Below are 19639 nucleotides of genomic sequence, written 5' to 3'. Positions count from 1 at the left end.
GTAATATATTATATGCATATAATACAGTGTTAATAAATACATGTATTACTAATAAATGTGGCGTTTTGCCTTATTCCCCCTGAAAAGATCCTGTGCAGTACTTTAAGTACAACAGCTGCCTCTTCTATCCACCCACCCCGCCTGTCCATCCCTTTGCTGCAGGTTTTTGGGGTGTCACCCCTGCTCTGCACTCCCCCAGTGCAGCCCAAGGCCTTCCATCCTCCCAACCACATATCCTCTCCACCCTGGTGCTGGATCATCTGCCCGGCTTCCCACGCCCTCTCGGGGTGTGCGGCGTGGCTGGGGATTGTGCAATGGCCCAGCACCAGGCAACGCAGAACGGAAACCACAGGCCGTGCCCTGCCCCACCCGAGCTGCCCTCCATGTGCATCAGAGCCCAGTGCCCTGCACCTGCACCCTCCTGTGCCACAGGGGGCGAGCTGCAGCCCCCACCACACTCCACAGACGGGTGAAGGGTCAGGCCAGCCAGCCCATGTAGGATGGGGGAATTGTCACCGGGGTCGACAGTATTTGGGTTGTGACACATGGAGAAGCGGTTGTCACTGTAGCCGACAGAGGGCAGCAGAGCATGCACACACACACACACACACACACACAATTGCAAACATACACAAACACATGCATGAATCCAGCCACACACACACATTATTACTAACATACACAAACACCCGCACAAATCCAGCCACACACCAACACAACTGCTAACAGATGCAAACACATGCAGAAATCCAGCCACATGAACACACACATCTGCACAGCCACACACACACGCACCGCCCCTCTGACATTACCTATGCTATAAAAATACAGCTCTACCCCAATATAACGCTGTCCTATCGCTGCCAAAAAATCTTACCGCGTTATAGGTGAAACCGCGTTATATCGAACTTGCTTTGATCCCCTGGAGTGCGCAGCCCCCCTCCCCCCAGCACTGCTTTACCACGTTATATCAGAATTCAGGTTATATCGGGTCACGTTATATCGGCGTGGAGGTGTATGTTTATGAGTGTGAAAATGATGTAACTGGAATATGCTTTATGCAAAAGGGCTCTTGTACGGTATCATTACAAAGCTTATAATCTACTGAGTGTGCTCATCCTACTTGTATGTATGTATCATTCTTGTATCTGAAGCTAGAAATATGAAGTATTACTCTAAAGTCCTATTGTAATTATGCAAAGTGTGGGCCATTAATGGTGGCTTGGAATCTTGATGGCTCCCATTGACTAGGGCAATTGGTTGTAAATGGCTCTGTTTACTTGCAAGCTTCCTGTGTTCCTGTGAGTCAGGTTGGGAAGAATGGAGGCTTGGGGGCTCACAGGACATGTGACCATGTCACCTGATACTGGAATCCATCTTAAACCTGGTGCTTTTCCATTTAGAAGGAGAGGTGGGGACCCAGAGAGAGACAAAGGATTCCCACCTTGTGCCAAAGCTATAAAAGGAGGTGGAGCCAGGGCCGCTCCAGGGTTTTGGCCGCCCGAAGCAGCCAAAAAAAAAAAAAAAAAAAGCCGTGATCGCAATCGTGATCTGCGGCGGCAATTCGGCGGGAGGTCCTTCGCTCCGAGACGGAGTGAAGGACCGTCCGCCGAATTGCCACTGTCACGGAGTATTGGGGAACTCAGGGCCCTGCACCCCCGGCTTCCTGCGATTCACCATGACTCTCAGCCAGCCAGTAAAGCAGAAGGTTTATTTGGATGACAGGAACACAGTCCAAGACAGGTCTTGCAGGCACAGACAACAGGGCCCCCCTCAGTTAGGTCCAGCTTGGGGTCCCAGGGCATCCCAGCCCCCCCCTTTGGGGGGTCAGAGCCATCTCTGCCTCCCAGCCATCTCTCCAGCCTCCTTCCAGCCTGCTTCCAGCACTCTGCCTTCAGCGACCCCTCCCACAGCCTTTGTTCAGTTTCCCGGGCCCCGGAGTCATCTGACCTCCAACCCCCTCCTGGGTTCTCATGTTACAAGCTCAGGTATGTTCCCTTGGGCCGGCTCCCATCCCCCGATGCAGACCATCCTAGTCACACTCCCCTGTCAGCATTCACACACCCCAGCAAGAACAGTCCCAGTTCGTCACATCTCTCCCCCCTTCGAGACCGAACTGAGCAGGGTCACTTTAGCCAGTGACCCGGGGAAGTTCGAACCTACCCCCGTTCCCATGGATGCCCCCGCATCCCTCCAGTTCCTTGGTGAGAATTACACCAGGCCCCTTCCGTTCCACGCCCCCCCTTAGGTCGGGGGTGCTTGATGGCACTCGCAGTTCGCATGTGGGAAGGTTTATGCGGCCTGTGCCCTTTTCCCACCCCCATACCTCTGGGGTTCCAACTGGGCTGTGGTCTTCTCCCAGCGCTCCAGTCTGGAGGTCTGTGCTTTGGGCTCTCTTGGTTTAGAGCCGCCCTTTTAACCTTGGCCACCCTCTGGAAAGGATCCTTTATGCTGGGCAAGGGTCCTAAAGCTCTTTTCCCCTTGTCCCAGGCCTTCCTCCCCCTCTGACAGGGGTCACAGGATCCGCAGTACTGTCGGACAGTAACAAAGACCCCAGGCCAGTAAAAGCTCCGTAGCAGCCTCTGCTGGGTACGCCAGGTTCCCTGGTGCCCTGAGAGGGGAATGTCATGGGCCCGGCACAGTAGCTGGCGGCGATACTTCTGGGGTACCACCAGCTGCCTCCTGATCCCCCCTGACTCCATTTTCCCTGGGGGAGCCCATTCTCGGTACAGGAACCCCTTCTCCCACAGGAACCTTTTCCGGCCACCTCGTTCCATGGTCTGTACCGCATTGAGGTCGGCCAGGTCCCTTATCTTCCGCAAGGAGGGGTCTCTCTGTAACTCGGCCTGGAACTCAGCAGCTGGGACAGGGATGGCCACCTGCTCTTTCTCGCCCGCTGGGTCCGAAGCTGCAGCCTCCCTGAGCCGCGTCCCTGGGCGTTCCCTCCCCACCAGGTTAGGGTCCTGCGCCTCAGGCAAGGCACCCCCCCCAAGGCCAGGGCGCAGGGCCCCTCGCCGGCTCTGACTGCGGGTCACAACCAGTGCCTTTTGGGGGTTGCTTGGCCAGTTCTCCAGGTCCCCCCCCATCAATACCTCAGTGGGCAGATACGGGTGTACCCCCACATCCTTGGGGCCCTCCTTGGCCCCCCACTTCAGGTGTACCCTTGCCACGGGCACTTTGACTGGTGTTCCGCCCACCCCCGTCAGGGTCAGGTAGGAGTTGGGCACCACCTGATCTGGGGCCACCACCTCGGGCCGGGCCAGCGTCACCTCTGCGCCCGTATCCCAGTATCCATTGACCTTCCTCCCATCCACCTCCAGGGGAACAAGGTACTCTCTCCGGAGGGACAGCCCCGCGCCCACCGTATAAACCAAAAACCCTGAGTCTGGGGCATCCAGCCCCCTAGAGGAGCTGGCCTGGGGCCCTTCTCTCTCTTGAGCAGTTGATAAGCTGCCAGCCCCTCTTGCGTGAGAAGCCTGCCCCTCGTCCGTCTGGGCCTCTACCAAGTTAACCCTATGCGGGTTCGGTCTGCTCAGTCTGTCCTTGAGCTTGGGGCACTGGGCCCGAACGTGGCCTCTTCGGCCGCAGTAATAGCAGCTCATGTCCTGTGGGTCCCCTCGAGCCGGTCGGTTGTCCCTGACGCTGGGCATTCCCCGTGGGAGGGGATTCCCCATATTCCCTCTTTGGGAGGTCCCAGGGTGACTCTCTCTCTGCATCACGGCGGGCCTGTTCCTTTGGGGCTCCTCCCTGCCACCCCCTGACCGGCTCTTTACAAACTCATCAGCCAGCTGCCCGGCGTGTCGCGGGTTCCCTGGCTTTCTGTCCACCAACCACAGCCTCAGGTCGGATGGGCACCGCTCATACAGTTGCTCCAGTACCAGCAGTTTAATCAGGTCCTCCTTCGTCTGGGCCCCACCAGCCCACTTGCTGGCGTATCTTTCCATGCGGACGGCTAGTTGCAGATATGAGATCTCAGGGGTTTTATCTTGACTCCGGAACCTTCCCCGGTACATCTCAGGAGTCAGCCCAAACTCACGTAGCAGGGCCTTTTTGAATAGTTCGTAGTCCCCTTTCTCTGCCTCTCCCAGTTGGCGGTACAATGCCACGGATTTGGGGTCCAGTAAGGGGGTAAGGACCCGGAGTCTGTCCGCGGGATCAACCCGGTGCAGCTCGCAGGCCGTCTCAAAGGCCTCCAGGAAGTCATCCATGTCCTCCCCCTCCTTGTATGGGGCCATGATGCACTTATCAAAGCTCCGTGCAGTCCTGGGTCCCCCCTCACTCACCGCAGCCGGGGGTTCGCTGCCCCTCAGTCTCGCCAGTTCCAGTTCATGCTGACGCTGTCTCTCATTCTCCTGTCTCTGTCTCTCTTCATGCTGTCTTTGTCTCTCTTTCTCCTCCCGTTCATGCTGACGCTGTCTCTCTTCATGCTGTCTCTGTTGTTCACGATCCTCCAGCTCCCTCAGTTTTAGCTCTTTCTCCCATTCCAGCCAATTCCGCTCCCCGGATGCCGAACGTTGCCGGGAGGATCCTCTGCTGGCCGGCGGGCTTCGCCGGGGGGACCCCCTGCTGGCCGGGGGGATCACGGCGCCTTCGGTATTTGCTGGGCTCCTCCCCACCCTTCCCCTAGGCATAGGAAGGAGGGGTCTCGGGAAGCCCTCAGCAGCCGGCTGACCACTCCCAGCTGGGACAGACACTGGTGCCTGCGCTGCATTTGCCAGGCTGCTTCCCTGAGACACAGGGATCAGTTCATTCGCGCGATCTTCCGCCTCCAGCTGGGCGATGAGCTGTTCTTTGGTGAGCCTCCCAATGCGCAGCCGCCTCTGCTTGCACAGCTCCACCAGGTCGCTCTTAAGCCGCTTGGCATACATCTTCCTGCTGGCCACTCACCGGCCTGTGTGCTCACAGCTCCCCACAGTTTGCAGGGGGCCCCCTAGTGTGCCAGCCCTTCTCGAGGTCACCACCTCTCTGCCAGGGTCGAGCTGCAGACTCCTCCGCCCCTGGGACCACTCGCTGTGATCCCACGGGGGACCCTGTTACTGCAAAAGTCCTTCTCGCTGGTCACACACTCCCAGGGGTAATAACCGTCTCTCTCCCACTCTTCAGCAGGCCTGGTCCCCGTCAATCCCCCTTCGTTTTACTGCTCCCCAGTCACTTACTGCAGGAAGCGCCGTCCACGGGGTGCAGTACATCCCACCGCTGCCACCAGTTGTCACGGAGTATTGGGGAACTCAGGGCCCTGCACCCCCGGCTTCCTGCGATTCACCATGACTCTCAGCCAGCCAGTAAAGCAGAAGGTTTATTTGGATGACAGGAACACAGTCCAAGACAGGTCTTGCAGGCACAGACAACAGGGCCCCCCTCAGTTAGGTCCAGCTTGGGGTCCCAGGGCATCCCAGCCCCCCCCTTTGGGGGGTCAGAGCCATCTCTGCCTCCCAGCCATCTCTCCAGCCTCCTTCCAGCCTGCTTCCAGCACTCTGCCTTCAGCGACCCCTCCCACAGCCTTTGTTCAGTTTCCCGGGCCCCGGAGTCATCTGACCTCCAACCCCCTCCTGGGTTCTCATGTTACAAGCTCAGGTATGTTCCCTTGGGCCGGCTCCCATCCCCCGATGCAGACCATCCTAGTCACACTCCCCTGTCAGCATTCACACACCCCAGCAAGAACAGTCCCAGTTCGTCACAGCCACCGAATAGCTGGACTTGCCACCTCTCACCAGAGTGGCCGCCCCAAGCACCTGCTTGACAAGCTGGTGCCTGTAGACGGTCCTGGGTGGAGCAGGACAAGGGGGGTCCCAGTCATGTGAAATCCCCTGCTTTTCACCTACGATGCCTGCTGGAACTAACAAGGTCTGTACTAGGGGAAAGGATGGGCCCAGACTAGGAAGCAGTCTAATCTGTGAAAGAAGCTTATTGGAACATCTCTGAGGGTGAGATATTACCTGTATCTGTTTCTTAATGTATTAGTCTGAGACTTGTGTGTTTTGTTTTATTTTACTTGGTGACTTACTTTGTTCTGTCTGTTATTACTTGAAACCACTTAAATCCTACTTTTTATACTTAATAAAATCACTTTCATTTATTAGTAAACCCAAAGTCAGTGATTAATACCTGGGGGAGCAAACAGCTGTGCATATCTCTGTCAGTGTTATAGAGGGCGAACAATTTATGAGTTTACTCTGTATAAGTTTTATACAGAGTAAAACAAATTTATTTGGGATCCATTTCTTTAAGTAACGCCTTGCTTCTTTTGGGGCATTGGGGGGAGGGGCTTCTGCTTTTTTTTTTTTTTTTAATTCCCCACCAGAGAGCGTGATTGGCTCCCGCTTGCGCAATCTGCTAAAAAAAAGCTTTGGAAGGCTGCTTGCTTCGTCATTTTTTCCTTTAGCTTTCGAGCCTCGGAGCCCCCTGCCCTCGGCAAACCCTCCCTGTCCAGCAGCAGTCACCCAAGCTGATGGGTTTGTAAAACCGCTTTATTATCCAATAACAAGAAACAAAACAGAGGCAATTCCCTGAGGAAACTGTGTTAAAGCTGAGAAAGGGGCTGGAACTGAAAGAAAACAGCAGTGGGGTCGGTAACGACACCCTGCCCGTGTCTAGCGCTTTCCGGCCAGAGATCGCCAAGTGCTACACACAGGAGGGCAGGATCATTACCCCTCTTGCACAGATGGGGAAACTGAGGCTGTGAGTTGCCCATGGGCAGGCAGACCCCAGATCGCCTCCCTCCCAATTCTGTTCTCTATCTGCTAGGCCGACCTGCTTCCTGAAAGCCAACACAGCCTGGAAAATCAAAGCTACAATTAAACTGCCCCAGAAATGCCCAGATCCAGTGGCCCAAGTGGGGCCTGCCCTGGGGCTCTGCTGCGGGGTGGGAGGAGGGGTAGGAGTCAGGATGCCTGGGTTCTCCTGGGTTTCTCCAGCTAATGGAGGTGGGTGAACGCTGCCTGGGGCGTGAGCGGTGGACTCTTATCGAGATCCAAGTTGCGGCGGCGTGGAGGGGAGTGCGGACAGCAGGGATCTCGGCCGTGCTCAGTTACAATAGTCCTTGGAGCTGTTATAATAGTCGCCGGCATCGTCCGAGGGGCAGGGAATCTCCTTGGCACATGGGATTTCCTGCCGGGGACACAGAAAGAGAAACAGATTGTGTGAAAGAGGCAGTGCTACCATTTAGGCAAAGTAGGCGGTTGCCTAGGGCACCAAGATTTGGGAGCGCCAAAAAGCGGTGCCCCCAATTTTTTTTTTACATTGTTCCTACGCCCCCTCCCCGAGCGCGCGGTCGCCGCTCCACTTCTCCCGCCTCCCAGGCTTGCTGCGCCAATCAGCTGTTTGGCACTGCAAGCCTGGGAGGGAGGAGAATTAGAGCGGGGGTGGCATGCTCGGGGAGGAGGCGGAGCAGAGGTGAGCTGGGGTGGGGAGCTGCCGCATGGCTTCCCGGTGGGGGGAGCTGCCGTCGGGGGGGGGCGCCTCAGGGCGGGGGAGCTGCTGCAGAGCTGGAGTGGGGGTGTGCAAGGTGGAAGTTTCGTCTAGGGCGCAAAACTTCCTTGCACCGGCCCTGGAAAGAGGGGACACTCCCCCAGCAGGAGACCTGTGTGTGATGTCTGCCTGTACCTGCAGTAATGGGGGCAGGGCAGAGGAGTGGGATCAAGGACTCTTGGATTCTATCCCCAGCTCTGGGAGGACAGTGGGGTCTAGTGGTTAGAGCACGGGGTGGGTCTGGGAGCCCGGACTCCTGTGTTCCAAGCCCACCTTTACCGCCCTGCAGAGCTGTGAACTGCAGTTACCTGGTGCACTAACAACGAGCATCCCCGACTGTATTTGGGGAGAGATCTCCCAGCCTCCCGTGCCAGGGCAGGATCTGGCTATTGGATGTGAAGGAAAATCTCCCCATAGCCATTATCGGGATGGGGTCTATGACACATGCTCAGGCTGTGCTGATTCCGTCCAGCTGGGGTCAGGGGTTCACTGGGGGGGGGGGGGCGGGGCAAAGGCTGCAGCTGCCTACTCAACTCCAGCCAGTATGTGGGGGCAGTGGGGACCCAGGGGTTAACAGACCCCCCCACTGACCTCATAGAGCGAGTCTCTCTGTGGGGCGCTGGGGTCCTCTTTGCTGCCCCCTGGGGAAGGAGACACAATTATCCCCTTTCACTCTTTATTTTCCTTCTTTAAACATTTCCCCCAAAATCGATCGTTTCCCCCCTCTGGCAACGCCCTCCGCCCCCCCCCCACAAAGCAGGCCGCTTCCTCTAACCCTCCCACACACAGTGCAGGGCTCAGCCCCTCCAGCAGGGGGCGGCAGAGACACACACACACACACACACACACACACACACACAGAGCAGTGGGTTGATTTCCTTCACACTCCCACACTCCAGTTTTCCACAATGCAGCCAGAGCAGCCCCTTTTCCTGCCCCTCCCCCAATTCCCACCCCGGGGGGTCCCTTACCCTGCTGACTCCCCCCCAGTTCTTTCCGTTGGCGGAGTCTCCTGGCCAGACAATAAACCCCGAGGTTGCTCAGGAGGAAGAGCAGCAGGACCCCTGCTCCGAAGCCTGCCATGGGGCCAGGGCTCAGCTGGTACCAGTCACTGCCGTCTGTGGGGGGCAGGGATGGAGAACAGGGTCATTAGCTCCAGTGTCATGCAGGGTGCAGTGGGGCGGGCACAGGGGAGATGGGGAGGTGGGAGCTGGTTGAGGGAGCAGCATAGTCCTAGGGGGGACAATGAAGGCCAGTCTCAGTGGAGGGAGCAGGAAGGAAGCTGGGTTTTTAACCAGGAGAATTTCCCTCCCAAGTGTTTATTGGACATTGGAGTTTCTTCCAGGTTCATAAAACCTCCAATCTCCTCTTATTACAATAGCACCTAGAAGCCTCCGCTGAGATCAGGGCCCCATTGTGCCGGGCGCTGCCCAGACACACAACCAGAGACAGTCCCTGTCCCTGCTGAGATCACAGACTCAGAGCGAGACACAGACCCTGCCCCAAGTGAGACCAGAGCCCCCTTGTGTGGGCAGCTGCACAGGCCAATGGAAGAAAAAATGTGAATGATCACAAAAATGTGTCTTTCTGTTTTGCTGGATACAAAATGGAGCCGTTTCCCCCACTTTTGCCCCAAAAAGTTTTGGGAATTTGGTATTTGAAACTTTTGCTAAACTGTGAATCAAACATTCCCTCCAAATTTTCATCCATTGTTTTATCTGTATTTTGATCAAAGATGGTTCTGTTCAGCCATCATAATTGTCTGTTTCCCAAAAACCTAAACAATTTTGTTTGCCAATCTCCGCCCCCCCCCCCCCCCACACACACACACACTATTTTCTGTTTAAAAGTTTATTTAACTTTAATTGATTATAATTTTCAACAATTGCCCCATGGGTGGCGGGTATCATAGGACGTGGCTGAGAGGCTGGGGCAGGCAGGCTGGGGGCCTGTGCTCGTGAGGCCTGGGGCTGGGGCCGCTGGGGGTGGGGCTATGCAATGCTGCCCGGTGCCGGACTTGGGGGCACTCTGGGACTGGAGGTGTATGGGGGGAGCTGGCGGCCACAGGTGGCGGGCAGGGACACACACAGAAACAGAGCAGGGCTCAGCTCCTCCAGCAGGGGGCAGCAGGAACACACCCACCTGGGCTCTGGGCTCCGGGCTCCGGGCTCCAGGCTCCAGCAGGGAAGGGGAGGCAGAAGGGGAGGGGGTGTTCTCGGGCAGCGAGGGAGGGGCCGGGGGCTAGGCTCCCCCAACAGCTCATTCACCCACCGCCCCTGAATTGCTCTTTGAAAACACTGTAGGTAAAAATGGAGGTGAAAAATGTAATGAAAAGTCCGGCAAAGAGCTAATTTTGAGGGGGGCAAACCAGATATTTTTCCTGATGATTAAAAAATATTAAATGTCAACTAAGTGTACGTTATTTGAACGGGTGTTTCTCGGCCTGTGACAGGTTGATTTGCAATGTCATTCGGCTGCTAGATGCCTCTGTGAACAGAGATACTGGAGCCTGGTCAACAAAGCGGACCCAGCTGGAGCACGAGCTGGGAGCTCGTTTATTTTGGTTGGCCTTGCAGAAGGACTGTGCGGGGTTCAGACATGGTGCATGGGGGACTCTAAGCCATTCCCTGGCTATGTAATGTGTAATGTGGAGTCAAATGCACCCAGTACTTACACACAACAGTGATGGAGAGTGGCAGGGAGGTGGATTTCCCTAGGGTGTTGTGCACCTCACACTCATACTTTCCCCCATCAGCCACCTGGACGCTCGGGAAAGCCAGTTCTGCCTGTGTCCACCCCAGCCGCTCGCCATTCTTGTACCAGGAGAAGCCCAATCCGCCAAAAGCGCTGGTGTCCAGCCGGCACGTCAGGGACAGGGGTTCCCCCGTGCTGCGATGAGGGCCTGGGGTGGCCACCACATGCACCACAGGGGGGGCTGCAGAGGAAGCGGAATGAGATATGAGCTAATGACGCTCCCATGGGACGTCAGCTGGGGGCTTAGGCGTAGCATGGCATGGGGCGGAGGGGCTCCATGGCTCCACCCCCAGTGCTCTAGCCCCACTCCCATATCCAAGTGGTGGCGAAAGGAGGGCCCCTGCCCCCTCCCATTTGTGAACCTGGTTCCACCCCCATGGCTGTGGCCCTGCCCCCAACTGGAATGTCAGTGACAGAAAGACCCCCAATCTGTGCTCTCCTGCTCCGCCCCCATGGCTGTGGTCCCGCCCCCATTTGGAATGTAGGTGAGACAAGGACCCCTCCCATCTGTGCTCCTTGGCTCCACCCCCAGGGCTGTGGCCCCGCCCTGGCACTGGCTACTCACCAAGGATGGCCACATAGGTGGTGGGGGATATGGCCAGGTAGGCACGCCCTATGTCGGAGACCCACTTCATGCAGGTGTAATTGCCCCCGTCAGACAAGGTTGCCCCTTCAATCTGCTGAGAGGGGCCCCCGTGCAGGTCCCCGTAGTTGTGAATCCAGAAGTAGACCTGGTCCAGCGACCCGCTGTCCCCCACACATCTCAGCGTGAACGAGTCGCCCTCCCTGATCGGGCCTGGGCCGTCCATGTCCACCAGGACCTTCAGGCGGGGGGGTCGGCCTGAAAAGGCCATTGGAGATGGGTCAGAACCAGCACCTCCTAGAGGGGAAAGGCCCCGTGCCCCATTCCCTGCCCCTCTGAGCCAGCCAGTCCCGCACCCTGGGGCCGGATGGGAGCTGGCGCCCCCTGGAGGGGAAAGGTCCTGTATCACATTCCCCACCCCCAGCACCAGCCAGACCCCTGCCCTCAGACCAGATTAGAGTCAGTGCCTGCTAGAGGGGAAAGGCCCCGTGCCCCATTCCCTGCCCCCCAGCCAGCCCCTGCCTTGGGGCCTGATGGGAGCTGGCACCCCCTAGAAAGGGAAGGCCCCATACATAATGCAACTCACCTGTGGCTGGAGGCTGGGACCTTTTGGGGAGGCACCTATTCTGGTAGCCCTGCACCCGGCACTCCAGCGCCGCCCCTCGGTGCTGCCAGATGATGTGCATGCTCAGCTCGCTATTGCTTTTGCCAGCTTCAGTTTCCTCCAGGATCCGCGCGCCGGCTCCGTCGTACCAATGCAGGCCGGAGGAGGCGCAGCGCTCGGAGATGGAGCAGATCAAGTTGAGGTTCAGGGGTCCGGGGATCATATCAATGCTATGTTTGACCCTGCAGGGATGTTCTGTGCAGGGTGTGTGAGGGGGAGTCAGTCACTGCTGGGGGCACGGCCATGGGCACAGGCACCTCCAGTCACCAGCCACTGCTCCTTCTTTGAGAGCGGCCTCAAGACCAGGTGGGGGTGTGACCTGTACCAGGCTCCCCTCCCAGAGGTGGGAGAGAACCCAGGAGTCCTGGCTCCCAGCCCCCCCTGCTGTGACCACTAGATCCCACTCCCCTCTCAGAGCTGGGAGAGAACCCAGGAGTCCTGGCTCCAGTTTAGGTTTCCTCTAACCATCAGACTCCGCTGTTTCTTCACAGCTTTGCAGAGTGGTCATTTGATTTGAGTGAAATGTTATGAGAGGTTTACAGCAACCATCCTTGGGGATGGCTCGATGGGCGCTGAGGTGCAGCCACCTCTGGGGCAGGGCATCTGGGGAGCAGCCATACATAACGCCGCGCGGGGCCAGGCTGGGTTGTTGGTCAAACGTTTCTGCAAGAGGAGCCGGGGATTACCTGACACCGTGAGGCACACGGCTCGGGGGCTTCTCCAGCTTTGGCTCTCGGTCTGGAACTCAAAGGAGTAGGTGCCCCCATCGCCGAGCGCCAGCGGGTTGAGGCGCAGGGTGCAGTCGTGGTGCAGGTCACCCAGGAACTGGGCGCGCTCGACCTTGTCATAGCCCTGCCCCGCTGCTGTCGTGAGCTGCACAATTCTCTCGTTGTCCCGGCTCCAGGTCACGGCTTTGACGAGCTGCCCCTCGGGGTAGGTGTAAGAGCAAGGGATCGTCACGCATGAGCCGCTCCATCCGGCTAGAGGGTCCGCGGGCAGGGTCACCCCCCAGTCCTGGCAGCCGGCACCTGGAGGGGAAGCAGCACCCTGCTATCTACAGCACCTTACCCCCTAGTCCTGCCCTGGGGCATCGAGGCCAGCCCTGACTGCCAGAGGAGAGCCCCCGCCCCACTCGCTGCAGCACAACGCCCCCTAGTACTGCCCTGGGGTATCGAGGCCAGCCCTGACTGCCAGAGGAGAGCCCCCACCTCGCTGTCTGCAGCACAGCGCCCCCTAGAGGTTGGAACTGAACCCCAGTCGTTCCAGATGCCCCCTGCTGGATTCCAAGCATTGGCAGGTGGAGCCATCGCCATGGCAGAGTCTCCCAAATCCTGGCTCCCTGTTCATCCCCGTTACTGCATCCCAGCCCCAGCCCCAGCGCAACCAGAACCACTCACCGGTCAGGATGGAGAGGGCCAGCAGCAACAGGGCCTCCATCTCCTCCAGGGTGAACGTTGACGTGGGGCCTACAAGAAAAGGGAACCGGATTTGGGCCCGGGAAAGGTTCCTATGAAAACGTTTTCAGCACAAAGGGTGTCCCAGAAAGGCTACGAGTTCCATAGCGAGGCTGGGCTGGGGGCTAAGGCAGGAGATCTTGGATCTAGTCACAGCTGGAGTCCGATGTAGGAGTCGCATATTCATTCTATTGATTACTTCAGAATTCCCGGTGAGGTTTGACAGGTTTGTGTCCCCAGGTCAGGCTCAGGATTACGGAAACTGGGGTTCAGCTGGGAGCTCCTCACCATCACCTTCGTCGTTGTCAACCCAGTCATCACACCGGCATCTTCCAAGGGCTACATTGCGCTCTCCTCCTGCCCGCAGGCTAGGATGCGACTTGTACATGATGTTACGCTGACATCACCCTGCCTAATGCCTGTTCTGTAGGCGTGTCTCCTCTCTTCCTTATGTGTATCTCCTCCCACTACCAGTGCTGGGGGTCCTTCTCCCATAGGCCATGGCTCTCTGGTGGTCAGACAGCAGCCGATGGTCCCATGCTAAACTATCAGCAAGATGGTGTTAGCTCATGTTCCTGGTGTCGTTGTGGACAAAGCTCCCCCTTAAATGCCCTGTTCCCACATCCCCAAAACTTAGGGGTTACGGTTGGGCCATTTATCTGTGCCAAAGTTCATAGGCCCCAAGCCTTATGCTAACTGCTGACGCCAGCATCTCACAGGAGACAGGCCTGTGGGTTGCTTGCATTACTGCCCCATCAAATAAATGCTAAAGCTAGTTCTATGGGCTACACAACACTGCCACAGGGCCCCATGTGATCACGAGCAAGCCACTCCTCTCCATGCCTCAGTTTCCCCACCTGTACAAGGTGGATACAAATCTTACTTTTGTTCCTTTAGCCTTCAAACGTTTTTGTGGCAAGGACTGTCTCTTGCTGTGTGTCTGGGCAGTGCCTGGCACGAAGGGGCCCTGATCTCAGCTGGGGCAGGGCCTGTCTCTTGCTGTGTGTCTGGGCAGCGCTTGGCATGAAGGGGCCCTGATCTCAGCTGGGGCAGCGCCTGTCTCTTGCTGTGTGTCTGGGCAGTGCCTGGCACGAAGGGGCCCTGATCTCAGCTGGGCCATTAGACGTGACCGTAACACGTGTGGTAAATTGTAAGAACGACCGCGCAGTGTTTAGCTTTATTCAGCATCGCAGCTTCCTGCCTCGCCGAGGAGAACTGAGACGCTCCCAGCCCAGCTGCTTACTGCTGCGTTCATTGCTCTGCGCATCTTAACGCCAGAAGGGACCGTGGTGCCCAGGCAGTCTGCCCAGCCTGGAGACCTCCCCTCAGGGATCCCGGCCTCCAGCCCAGAGCTGATGGTCGAGCTAGAGCAGTGCTTTTAGGGACGTCCGATCTCCATAGAAAGACTCCAAGGGCTGGAGACTCTGCCCTGTCCCTGGGGCAGTGATTCCCAGGGTCAGTTCCCCTCCCTGGGGAAAATCTGCCCCTTCTTCCCAGTCTCGATTTCTCTGGCTCCATCCCCCAACCGTCAGCTCTCACTCTGCCCCTGTCTGCTGGGTTAACGAGCCCTCTGCTCCCCGAAACCTTCCCCTCACCAGCAGGGAGGTGCTGACAGACCAGGATCTTGTCCCCTCTGAGCCTTCTCTGGGTTAAACTCGCTAGATTGAGCTCCTTCAGTGCTTGGCTCTCGGGCAGGTTTTCCAGCCCTCGGATTGTCCCCGTTGCTCTTTTTTGACACCTCCCTCATTTCCGGACAACCTGTTTGACGTGCGGCCCCCCAGAGCTGGGCGCAGTCTCCCCAATGTCACGTCGAGCTGGGATCCCAGCTCCTACTCGCTATTCCCCTACGTCTTCAGCCCAGGGTCACGCTCACCCTCTTAGCCAGAGCATCGCCCACGGAGCTCATGGGCTATCTGGCTCCACCAGTACACCTGGGTCCTTCCCAGAGTCGCTGCTGAGCAGGGTACAGCCCCCCAGCCTGGACATGATGGGCTCACCCAGCGTCCCAGGGGGCTGGCTCCCCCGCTGCGATACACAGTTCCTCTAGCTGGGGCCTTCTTTCTCTCCCCTGCTGGGGCCAGAGATGTCTCGGAAGATCTGATGTGACACAACAATTCTAAGAACAGGATCTATAGAGAAGGCGGAAGGGGCCAGCGATTATCTGCTGTCTGGATCTTGCTAGTGGTGAAAGCAGGCCTCCTGGGTTCTTTATCCAGCTTTGGGAGGGGAGCGGAGTCTACAGGTTAGGGCAGGGGCTGGGAGCCAGGACTCCTGGGTTCTCTCCCTGGCTCTGGGAGGGGAGTGGGGTCTCATGGTTAGAGCAGGGGGACGGGTAGTCAGGACTTTGGGTTCTATCTCTGGCTTTGGGATGAGAGTGGGGGTCCAATGGGTTAGAGCAGGGGGGACTGGAAGTCAGGACTCCTGGGTTCTATTCTTGGCTTGGAGAGAATTGTGGGATCTAATGGTTAGATCTGGGGAGGAGGGAGGGGCTTTTCCCTTGTAGGCGGCTGGGTAGAGTGAGCTGTGAGCATCTCAGACCCTGTTCCTAACAAACATGTATGAAGTACAAAATCCACACCCCAGATGGCGTTAACCTGCCCCTCACTCGCTGAACGGGCCATAGGGACTGAGCTCTCCTCTGCCCCCTAGAGGGGAGGTGAGCATTAGCGGGGGGAGGGGGGGCGGAGTATGGAGTACAGAATGGCTCAGCAAAGACCCCAGGGGGAATTCAGTCTCCATGGCACATGAGGCGCTCCTTATCTTTGTTCTGCCAGAAGCCTCCAGGTGGCGCTATTACAATTTGTCCTTAGTATGCAAGCAACTGTTCAGGCTTTGGAAGAAATTTGTTTTTCATTGGCTTTTGCACTTTAGTTCTCTCTGGGGTGCTCGCGGCCTCAGCCCCTCAGTCTATGGAGAGTTATTTGCTCCCTGGGAACCTGGCCTGGGTGGTTTCTGCTGAGAGTCCCCACAGAAGGAGTTCCCTGGATGCTGTTTACAACCACGTCTGTCCAGGCAGGGCCGGTGCTACCATTTAGGCAAAGTAAGCGGTTGTCTAGGGCGCCAAGATTTGGCGGCGCCAAAAAGCGGTGCCCCCAATTTTTTTTTACATCGTTCCTACGCCCCCTCCCCGAGCGCGCGGTCGCCGCTCCACTTGTCCCACCTCCCAGGCTTGCAGGGCCAATCAGCTGTTTGGCGCCGCAAGCCTGGGAGGAGAATTAGAGCGGGGGCAGCATGATCGGGGAGGAGGCGGAGCAGAGGGGAGCTGGGGTGGGGAGCTGCCGCATGGCTTCCTGGGGGTGGGAGCTGCCGCGGGTGGGGGTACCTCAGGGTAGGGGGAGGAGCTTCCGGGGGGGGCGCCTCAAGGGGGAGGAGCTGCCGCAGGACTGGGGGCGGGGCGCAAGGTGGAAGTTTCGCCTAGGGCGCGAAACTTCCTTGCACTGGCCCTGTGTCCAGGACTGGTGCACATACAGCAAAGAAACAAGTTGCACTGAGAATATACCCAGCGGCCACGGTGCTAATTTCTCCTCCTTCGGGTAACTGACATACAAAGCCCTGGATTCTGCTCCCACTTCCCAGAGGGACAGCGGTATTCCTGTGTTTGTGCAGCTCCTAGCACACTGGAGTGTTTACCCAGGCTTGGGGCTCAGCACTACTACAGTGCAAATAATAACTAATAATAAACCTACAAGATCTTATATTTAAAAATTCAATTACTCCTTCGTCCAAACACCATATAACCCAGTTACCAGCTGCACACAGATGCTGTGCGGGGACAGCTCCCCTGGCACTGAGATGCAGCCTCCTCTGGGGTGGAGCAGCCAGGAAACACCACACATAACACCAGGCAGGGACGGCTCACCCGGTGCTAAGATTCAGCCATCTCTGGGGTGGAGCAGCTGGGTAAGAGCCACACATAATACCACACAGGGATGATTCACCGGGTGCTGAGCTGCAGCCACCTCTGGCACAGGGCAGCCGGGGAACAGTCACACATAATGCCCCAGGGGCATGGCTCGCCCAGCGCTAAGATGCAGCCACCTCTGGGGTGGGGCAACTGATTTAAATTTTATTAGAGAATATTTAAAAAATAAACGATACATAAAATTTGAAAAAAGAACAGGAGTACTTGTGGCACCTTAGAGACTAACAAATTTATTAGAGCATAAGCTTTCGTGGAAAGCTTATGCTCTAATAAATTTGTTAGTCTCTTCCACGAAAGCTTATGCTCTAATAAGTTTGTTAGTCTCTTCCACGAAAGCTTATGCTCTAATAAGTTTGTTAGTCTCTAAGGTGCCACAAGTACTCCTGTTCTTTTTGCGGATACAGACTAACACGGTTGCTACTCTGAAACCTGTCATAAAATTTGAAGCGTCAGTTATTGGTCATTGGGGGTAGCATACAGAGTATAGGGGTATGTTGGTGTTTTGGGGCTGGGCAGCACACGTTGTATATACAGACTGCAATGTCCCCAATTAGAGGTGGGTAACCGGTGGGCGGGATCAGGAAACAGCCGACAAGCGGTGAGGGTCTATCACCCATACAGGAAGTAGAGACAGTCATGGGTATAAGTAAGTGGGCTGGGTAATGGGGATGGGGTGACCCTCACGTGGTGGGATTCAGTTAGGTTTGGTGGGTTCAGGGCTCTCTAAACTAAGAGAAACACTTTCCGTTTCAGTTTAAGATGCTTTGAGACTCTAAACACAGCCTCTGTCTCTCCCCACCACCCCCCGCACACACACACACACACACAACCACACTCCAAACACAAGTTCCCGGGAGTGTGAGATTTCAGGAGCACAGCACTTACCCTGGCCCTGGGGCTGCGTTAGCCTCTGGGAGCCCCGTCCGACAGTAACCAGGGAGGCAGTGGGCTACGGCAGATAGACAAACATCCCTGCTCATGGATTTGTAACCCACTAGCCCGTGTGCTGGGCTGGCAGGGGCTGGGGCTCACAGGAGGAAAAGGAACTGTGATAAAGACTTCCTGGCTCTTAATGGCACCAGGTTTGATCTTCACATGTCAAGAAAAGCCAGTGATGAGAGGTGGGGGGTAGGGGATGGGCAGACTGGGAACCAGGACTCCTGGGTTCCATTTTCAGCTCTCAGAGCAGAATGGGGTCTAGTGGTTACAGCGATGGGCTAGGATCCAGGATTCCTGGATTCTATCCCAGCTCTAGGAGGGGGAGTGGGGTCTAGTGGTTAGTGTGTGTGTGCAGGTGGGGGGGAGGGCAGGGTCTGGACTTCTGGTTTCTATCCCTTGTTCTGGGAGGGGAGTGGGGTCTACTGGCGGGGCAGGGCCAGGGTTTCAGGGAGAAGGGGAAGCACAAGGGCGGGAACTCAGGGGAAGAGGTGGTGCGGGGGCGGGGATTCGGGGAGAAAGTGAAGCACAAGGGGGGAACTCAGGAGAAGGGGCAGTGTGAGGGCGGGGCCTTGGAGGAATGGGCATGGTTTAGGGGGAGGGGCAGCGATTGCCATTTAGCTAGGAAGGTATGAAAGCAGGTCCTGGTGACATAGAAAGCATTGGGAGCGTGAGGGGAGCACGCTGTTCAAAAGCAAAGTATCATTTCCTAGCTCTCTGAGCTCTGGTGAAAAGAATCTCTAAGTTATATCTGTTCTGATCAGTTTAATATCTGATATATTCTTGCTGTGAGAACTTCATATTAAATGGATTTTTGGAACAGGGAGATGGAATAAGAGCTTGCTCCTTCCACTCCATGTATCAGCCTGGTATTGCAGTACTTCCAGGTGTGGTGCGCCTCCCTGTTTTCTATTGCTTTGTGTATATATATTGCAAGCTCCTATTCCATCTCCCTGTTCTAAAAATCCACTTAATATAAAGCTCTCACATCAAGAACATATAAGATATTAAACTGATAAGAACAGATATAACTTAAAGAATATTTTCACTTCAAGATCCCAGAAACAAGCACAAGGTTTATATTTCAAGACCAAAAACATCAAAGCCCTTAATCAGTCTTGGATACAGCAAGAAACTACCTACACTTGATCTTAGCTCAGAAACCCAAACAGCCTTGCTTTGGAACAGCGCGTTCCCCTCGCGCTCCCAGTGCTTTCTATGTCACCAGGACCTGCTTTCATACCTTCCTAGCTAAGTGGCAATCGCTGCCCCGAAGTGACTCCGATACACTCACTCAAAGCACCAACTCTCCACACCGAATTCTGCTCCCACACAGAGAATTCTCTCCGCCCGCTTCCTTGGGCTCATCCGGCTGCTCTGTGTTGCCGCCAGACACTGCTGATCTGCATAACCCCGCCCACTGACGTGTGACGCCTCCCCTCGGTGTCTGCTACTCTCCCTGCCTGCAACAGACGCTGTGTGCCACGTGCTGCCGGAGCCCCGCTCTCGGAACCAGCCCGTCGGGGCGCGTCCCTCCGCCACTGCTCCAGCCCCCGGGCCCGCCCCGTCCCTGCCCTGCGCTCCCCCCAGCTGCTGCGCTCAGCGCAGGGAGCCGGGCAGCGAGAGCCGGGCTGTGGATCAAGGGGAGTTTTCTGGGGGCGGGGGTGTGCAGGGGCGAGGGAATTTCTGGTCCTTAAAAGTGGGGGGGGGCACCAGCACCGGAACGTGGCCGCCCCCCTTCCTCCGAGCCCCCTCCCTCACGCTTCGCCTTCACCTGCAGGCCCCGCCCCCGCTCCGCCCATTCCCCCTAATCCCTGTCCCCGCGTCGCCCCTTCCCCGATGCCCCGCCCTCACACTGC

The 19639-nt window shown here is 56.9% G+C and overlaps 2 protein-coding genes, 1 long non-coding RNA gene, 1 other non-coding gene and 1 pseudogene across 6 annotated transcripts in view; 2 read left to right on the top strand and 3 right to left on the bottom strand.

The window, feature by feature from the left end:
• LOC103307386 (B-cell receptor CD22-like) overlaps positions 1-19639 on the bottom strand; it is an 88766-nt gene that overhangs the window by 6974 nt on the left and 62153 nt on the right. The window lies entirely within an intron of this gene.
• The window catches only part of LOC135976859 (uncharacterized), a 53816-nt gene that overhangs the window by 795 nt on the left and 33382 nt on the right, over positions 1-19639 (top strand). The gene's annotated exons all lie outside the window — the stretch shown is intronic.
• Positions 6450-19437, bottom strand: LOC101954179 (B-cell receptor CD22-like). 3 transcript variants are annotated; one of them, XM_065573721.1, is made up of 10 exons: positions 19075-19437; positions 17730-17793; positions 12866-12934; positions 12155-12496; positions 11391-11663; positions 10787-11062; positions 10142-10402; positions 8439-8585; positions 8059-8108; positions 6450-7107 (listed from the first exon to the last, which is right to left on the bottom strand). In XM_065573721.1, exons 3-10 carry the CDS (start codon positions 12903-12905, stop codon positions 7024-7026), a joined length of 1473 nt encoding a protein of 490 aa, XP_065429793.1. In that variant the 5' UTR covers positions 12906-12934; positions 17730-17793; positions 19075-19437; the 3' UTR covers positions 6450-7023. The 3 variants fall into 3 exon arrangements, with proteins under 3 accessions (XP_065429793.1, XP_065429795.1, XP_065429794.1); XM_065573723.1 differs by having other exon boundaries at positions 19097-19437; XM_065573722.1 differs by lacking the exon at positions 19075-19437 and having other exon boundaries at positions 17730-18099.
• LOC112061444 (U2 spliceosomal RNA) lies at positions 18490-18683 on the top strand. The gene has a single exon (XR_002890259.2). It is a non-coding gene; the product is annotated as a U2 spliceosomal RNA (small nuclear RNA).
• On the bottom strand, positions 18648-18823 carry LOC112061445 (U2 spliceosomal RNA; annotated as a pseudogene).

Source organism: Chrysemys picta, chromosome 20 (genome assembly GCF_011386835.1).
Source record: "Chrysemys picta bellii isolate R12L10 chromosome 20, ASM1138683v2, whole genome shotgun sequence".
Classification (NCBI taxonomy): domain Eukaryota; kingdom Metazoa; phylum Chordata; order Testudines; family Emydidae; genus Chrysemys; species Chrysemys picta.
This window is presented reverse-complemented; position numbering and strand designations above follow the sequence as displayed.